The sequence below is a fragment of the Mesitornis unicolor genome, unplaced genomic scaffold (assembly GCF_000695765.1).
Source record: "Mesitornis unicolor isolate BGI_N332 unplaced genomic scaffold, ASM69576v1 scaffold41540, whole genome shotgun sequence".
NCBI lineage: Eukaryota > Metazoa > Chordata > Aves > Mesitornithiformes > Mesitornithidae > Mesitornis > Mesitornis unicolor.
Genome location: NW_010159697.1, coordinates 51,900 through 58,924, shown reverse-complemented (window position 1 = coordinate 58,924; position 7,025 = coordinate 51,900). Strand labels below are relative to the sequence as shown.

Here is a 7,025-nt window from a genome sequence, read left to right as displayed (position 1 = left end):
CCCTTCCTTCGGGGCTGGAGTAACAGCCCCTACGAGGAAAGCCACCCCGATGCCCTACGAAGCCTGGGCCCAGCATACTTCCATCCCCCAAAAAACAGCCGTCTGCCCTGCTGGGGTATTTCTCTGGAGGAATCAGCTAGCCACAGCACAGAGCTTGGCTTAAAATCACCTTTCCTCTCCATCCGTGGAAGTCACATTGTTTATTTGTATGTATCTGTGCACATAAAATTATTGCTCCCACCAGTCAGATGTCAGGCCATGTCCTTGAGGTTTGCATTCACCATTATGTCAGTGGTGCTCAGCTTCCCTATTTCCCTGAAGTATTTCATGACGTGAGGTCGGTGTCTCCAAGTAACCTTTACTCCATACTCATGCTCGGGAGTATCCATAACCAGTACTGTTGCCGACTCCTCTCTCCCACAGGGATCAATACCAAATGCCAGCTCTTTTTCCAGATGCCAGGCATGGCTACTTGTTTGTGGCAGAGCTCTGCAGCATCTCTGGTTCCTTATGGAAGGTACCTGTGGAGTCTCTACATTCGGTGGACTAAAGACTGCTGGCTCCACAGGCTGGGAAGCAGGTAACGGTATTTCTCTACAGTTCTCTGGACTGTTCACCTGGATGTTGGCTTTTGCTGCTGCTCGTTTCTTGGGCTGGCTGCAAGAGCTCTGCGTGTTCTTCCTTGAGCATTTCGGATGATCCGAGGGGTGGACTGCACGTCCTTCTGGATTCTCAAAAGTTAAAGGAGGAAACTTGCAGGCTATACCTTTTCGACAAGCTCCTCCTGTGTGAAACGAACTGGGGTTGGCATCCTGATTCTGGGGTTTGCGAGGACCACAATGCTTCTTCTGGCATGCTTTCAACACCACTGATTCAGTTGGTTCAAATTGTGGGCACACCTGAAGGAAAAGGTGTAGTAATAAGAAAAAAGCAACAATTTTCTCCAGACAAAGTATTGCCAACCTGATTCTAGTCCTCCACTTATCCAATCTTTTTTTCAGTGTGTTCATTAAGTGGGAAATCTGGTCTGCCACTATTTTCAGAAAAGAGCTATCCTTCAACAACTTAAAAGGCACCCAAGATTTTGGTTATAAAGTCTAACCAGTGTCTATTTCTGTAACCCCTGCAGATTTAAAACAGTTCAGAGATGGATCCTATTTCTTTCTGTGTCTTAGCATAACTCTGAATAGATTCAATTACCTACTACCTCAGTTTCCCTAGACAGGTAGCGGTTGAACCCAAGAGCAATAAAAAAAATTATTTAAGGGATGCCCACTTAGCTCCATCACCTTAGATTATGTTAATAAGGCTTCCAGACTATTCCCTCAAAGCATATTTACTTCAAAACATAGTTAATATCTATATTCTAGAGTAACAGATTACCCAAAAAGCACTTCTAAAATCAGCTTTCTACAGAAGATGGTCAAAGCTCAACAATTTATATTTCTTTGAGAGATTCTGGACTCTTACTCAAAACCTGGAAATCCTTCTATTATGGTATTCTTCATCTTCCTGGGTATCAAAAAAAAAAAAAGGTTCCATTTCTTGCAGTTTGCTTTTCCCTAGAGCACACCAAACTGGGTTCAAGCTACCGTAACTACAGATCCCTTCCAGCATTGCTCAGTTACCACATAGACCCCTCCAAAAAAAAAAAAAACCTAAGTGCAATCTAATTAAGGATTGTGTTTGTTTGCTGTACTACTTAACTGTTTGAATGCAAAAAGCCTTTGTGCAGGAAATGAGAGAATTGTTTCCCTGATAACTTTATCCTGGCAGATACTTAAAAGAACATAGAGGAACCACTGACTTTGAGGCTGTGACTTCCTGGCTTTAGAGAACATGTAGGGTAGACTTTAACAGTGCAGGAGCCTAGCAGTCAAGAAGGTATGAAAAACTTAGATAACACCAAGAAGAGAGAAGCAGAAAATCAGTTGCCACAAACAAGTTGGCAGAAGCTCTGCAGGGGGTGCTTCAGGAAGTTACAAACCTACCAGGATTTTCAAATGGAAAAATATCTAGCAGTTTCAGCTTCAGACAAATCTTAGAATCACTGTATGTATAGAATCAAAAGTACCAAACAAACTTCCAAACAAAAAGAATGCTAATTCACAGTAGTAGTTTTACATAGCATTTCAGAATTCATAGAGCTGCCTCAGGCATATATATGCATAAAAGGGAACAAAAATTGAATATGTTTCTCTTCAAGGTTAAGGCATCACCAAAATAACTACAGGTCACCAGGAACAAAGGAACATTTCATGCAGGTTTGAAACCATGCTTCCCGAGTCTGCTTTGTGAAGAACAAAATCAAGCAGCAATAATGCTTAAACAGAGCTCCCCTAGGTGATGACTATTGTTGTACAGGAACAGTCTGTCTTTGCAGCACCAGTTTGCTCAAAAAAAAAAAGAATAAAAATAATCTTTACATTACCTGATATAAGGAGTATCTTAGAAAACTACAAACAGTCCCTGGAATATTATTTTTCAGACCAGAAAGGAGCCCATCGGAAAGGTGATATGGAAAGAAACTATTCAAAACACACGGACTGAGAAAGAGGGCAGGTTAGAACCAGTAATCCTGACATGAAAGCCAATGTTTTCTAAATTTAGCAGTGTCAGATTTGAACAAAACACCTAGTAGTTTAACATGTAACATTTAGTGTTCAGCAGTTATTTCAAGTAGCAAGCCAATAAAAATATTCCCTCTAATGTTGGTTATGTGCAGGGTTTTCAGTTGCCATAGAAAACTGCATTTTCCTGATGAGAATTAGTTTATCGGATGACAAATGGTCATATTAATCAGTGCACACTGCACAGAGTTTCATGACCTCAAATAACCAAGACCTTAGTGATTGCAGTTAGAATGTGAAGCAACTCAGAAGTACTTGTTAATGCTTTACGCAGCTACAATGAATTCAGGTCCGTGCTACAAATTTTCGGTATCCAGGACATAAAGCTTTCTGTTGAGACATATGGGAGAAACTTGAAAACCATTGCTGAGGGACACAGGGGGAAGGATAGTTCATACCAACCCAGGCAGCAGAGGTGTTCTGATCTACAGGTTTTGCAGGAACACGTCTTGGATTCTTGGAAGAAGGTAGCAAAGTTTCATAGCAATGGACAGGTCCCTCCCGCGGCCTCTCAAGGAACGTCAGCTCTGCCTTCCTGGCCTTGTGGGTACATTTCTTCTTTGGAGGCATCAAAAGATGTGGTAAAACCACTCGGAAACTTCATGATGCTTGCTAGAGCCAACTGGAGAAAGAGGAAAGCACCCCAAGGAGATGCTAAAATGCTCTCAGATCTGTAGAGGGCAAATAAATGGGCTTGAAGACAAACTTGTTTGGAAATTTCAGATTTAGCTTTTAACTGAAGTAAAACATTTATGCAATAGTACAGTCTATACATATCTATGCAGACTTTTTCCTACCAGTAGTTTCTGAACCTTCTATCAATTTTCATGTAAATATAGACATGCACAGCAGAACAAATAAACAATACAAAGCTTTATGAAAGCTGATAGCCAAATACTTTGACAGACAGCGATGCAAACAAAACAGGTATCCCAGCTGCAAAAAAGAGTTCTGAACTGGCCTTTGGGCAAGACTCAACAGTACTGGAAAAATTAGTTTCTTACAAAAACACGTATTTTTAATACGCAAGACAGGCAAACTCACATAGACGTTTTTCTTCATAAAATATTTTAGAAGTAATTTGAAAGACCACTGTCTATGATAAGGCCTGACTAAAATACTGAAATACAGAACCAGCTATGTTTAGAACAGGCTTGGTTGCAGAAATTTTAAGGAAATTCAAACCGCTGGGGGAGAAGAAAAAAAAATTGAATGGAAGTAGCTGACCTAGTGAACCAGCTATGTCAAGTCAGCTGTCAAAAAAACTGAAATAATTTTTTCACATTAGCTCAATATCTAGGCTAGGCACAGATAAGGAATAACTTAGGAACCGAAAGTCAGAAAAACTTGTTTTCTTTTTACAATTTAATCCATAAAACTGGATTGTAACGCCAAGATATACTGTAGGGCAGAGATAACCAGAAGCCTTTCTATTTCTAGTCTCTGGCTACCTGTACTATTTAGTTTCAGGAATTTTTAAGTTGTTTTCCTCCTGTATTCTACATATCTTGCATACCTTTGGGGGTGGATTTTTTTGTTGATTGATTTCGTTTTACCTAGTTACATAAATTTTAATTAAGGCAACATTTAATTTAACTTTTTCATCCAAAACCAGAGTAGCACAGCCGAGGCACGTTAACAAGAGCGCTTTCCACTGCACGACCGCTTACCCAGCTCCTCAGGGGTCCTGCGAGCTCCCCAAGTCAGACACAACCGTAACGCCCGCTAAACGCCGACACCCCGCGGCTCTCCACCGGCCGCTGCCCGGGCAGACAGCAGGGCTGACAGGCTGCTCCTACCAGAACAGGACCCGCATTTCCAGCACTAGCTGAACAAAGGCCCGAACAGGAACGGGGACCGAAACCGACCCCTTAGGCACATCCGTATCCCCCGCCGCTGCAGCCGATTGGTCCAATCCGCCCCGCCCCCTGCTACATCCCATTGGTCCAGGCAGGCACGTGACGCTAACGAGTCGCCGGGCGCCAAATTCAAACCTGGAAACGATCACCGCTGTGAGCGGCGGTGAAGTCCGGAAGTGTTCGCGGTTGCCGCTTCCCTCCGTACTCCCGGCCTGGTCGCGGAGGTGGTGAGTCGCTGCCTGGTGTCTCCCCGCGGGAGCTGGAGGCAGGGGGCTCGGCAAAGAGGGCGGCCAGGAGATGGAAACGTCTAGGCCCGAGCTAGGCCGGAGGGGCCCTGGGAGGGGTCTGACGGACTCACCGGAGAGCACGGCAGGGCTGGGGCTGGAGTGGGAAAAGAAGGAGGTGGGATCCATTTAGGGCTCTCCGCCTTCCCACCCCTGGGAAGCCCACGGGGCTGCTCCTGGGCCTGTGCTGGTGGTAGTGCGGCTGGGGGCCTTCTTAGGAATGTCTTGGTTTAGTGGAACAGAATTTGAGAGTCAGTTTTCTGTTGAGGAAAACTGCGATTTTGTAAGGACTGCAACACCTTATGTCATGGGAACAAAGTGATAAGGCTTTGTTGTAGGTTTCAGCTAACGTTGTTATGCTCAAGGTCTTCAGCAGTCTTGAGATAAAGCAGTGCAGAGGTTAGAGGAAGCAGAAACCTGGGGGAGTTGGCCCCAAGGTAACCCCAGACTGACCAATTAATACTATTCACACCATAAACTTCACATTCACAATATACTGGGGAGTTTGCTAAGGACGGCCCTTTTTCCTCCTTCTCTCCCTCTTCTGTGGCTGACATTTTGAGAGGAACTTGTTCACTGTTCTAACTCTGAGGCCTACTCCCCCACAATGTTGGCTGAGTATAACTCTGCGTATTTTATATCATAACTGCTATTATTATTAATTATTACTTTTATTATTATTAAATATACTTCTATTTCAACCCACTAATCTCCTTTCCTTTTCCCAACCCCTCCTCCCCGAGTAGGGCAGAGGCATCAGATGATAGAGCAACTGTATAAACGACAACAAGGAAGTGGCTCGATCCTGTAGGAAATGCAATGTTTTGGAGGCTGGCTAAGGGTTATTCTTCTGGCGTTGTCTTAGGAGTCTCTTTCTTTAAGGGAGCAGAGCAGATCCCAAAGGGCCATGCATGTGCCTGGGTGCTACAACCCATGTGCGACGCTGGACGTTTCTATCGGTGGCCTCTGGCTGCTGGGCAGCACCTGACTGCAGGGCTGTCTGCTCCTGCACGTAGGGCATCAGCTCAGTTTTGTTTCTGGTGGACTCTTTCCAGGTTGTATCTATGGAGATGACTCCTACTGAGAATTTTCTTGTTTACTAGCTGCCCTAGTCAAATTTATCAATGCAAAAGGCTGCTTTTTTTATTTGTCTCTATTCTGCATGCCTGTCCCTAATGATACACAAATTGTACTTATTGTTTATTCTTGTTCTGATATAGTTTGTGGCAAGAGACAGCCTCCACCTAATTTTTAAATGACGTGATGTTTATAAATGGTGTTCTTAGAAGGGATACGCTGCATCTTACCCTGAAAGCATATATCTGAATTTTCTCTCCTTTGCTTTATGATCTGAATTGTCTGTTGCCCAAAAGTTTGACATTTAAATTGTATGCTGCCCAATGATTAATTTATCTGGTTCTTGACAAATCTACAGAAGGAACGACTAAAGCATCTACTTTACATTTATTTTAAAGCACCTAACTGCTGCAGCATTCATTGTGCACCTTTGAAATGTTTGGGACAATCTCTGCTTCCCAGATCTTAAACCATCTGTTAAATTGCCTTTTCTCTCAGGTTTTGTGATCTGCTGGTTACAGCAATAAGATATAAGAATCAGAACTGATATTTTTACATTCTAATTTCTCTCCCCTCCAGCTTGCTGATCTATGCTGATCAAGTCAAATTACAGCTAAGTCTTAATCTCCCTTTCTGTAAAACACAGGTACATGCTTTCCTTATTATTATATACAAGTTGTGATGTGAATTACCTACTCTGCAAATATCTTTCCTGTCCTGCTTACACAAGGTGTGGATGAAGGAGGTACAGTACTGTTTTCCAGTAGCCTTGTCAACCTTATTAAATGCTTTTTTTAAAATTTTCCTTCCTTGTTTCTAGCTTTGTAGCAATTGCTGAGAATGTGTGCTCTGTGGGAGGCCTGTGGTGACCTGCTGCACCTTTCCTAGCTGTTTCTGCCCTCTGCACTCTTATATTGTACCTTTTGTTTTGCAGGATTTGTTCTTATCCCTTTCAATGGAGAGTGACTGTATAGACCAACAATGAGGACCAGCCCTCGGAGGCCCTTAATTCTCAAAAGACGGAAACTGACCCTCACACCTAAGGATGCATCCAGTACCTCAGCAAGAGATGAGAACAGTGGTCAGGAAGAAAAAGCACTTAAGCAGGATCACAGCCAGGAGGACCAACACAACAGCCAATCCAGAGACAAAATGGACTGTGGCCTGCAGAAATT

The 7,025-nt window shown here is 43.3% G+C and overlaps 2 protein-coding genes across 2 annotated transcripts in view; one reads left to right on the top strand and one right to left on the bottom strand.

Moving 5' to 3' along the window:
* Positions 1–251: 251 nt before the first annotated feature.
* RHNO1 (RAD9-HUS1-RAD1 interacting nuclear orphan 1) lies at positions 252–3,200 on the bottom strand. Its single transcript, XM_010187470.1, has 2 exons — positions 3,033–3,200; positions 252–899 (listed from the first exon to the last, which is right to left on the bottom strand). Exons 1-2 carry the CDS (start codon positions 3,198–3,200, stop codon positions 252–254), a joined length of 816 nt encoding a protein of 271 aa, XP_010185772.1.
* Positions 3,201–6,831: 3,631 nt separating this feature from the next.
* Positions 6,832–7,025, top strand: part of FOXM1 (forkhead box M1) — a 7,315-nt gene continuing 7,121 nt past the window's right edge. The window contains 1 exon segment of the mRNA XM_010187450.1: positions 6,832–7,025. This exon segment is cut by the window's right edge and continues 383 nt beyond it. Coding sequence (XP_010185752.1) covers positions 6,832–7,025 — 194 coding nt within the window.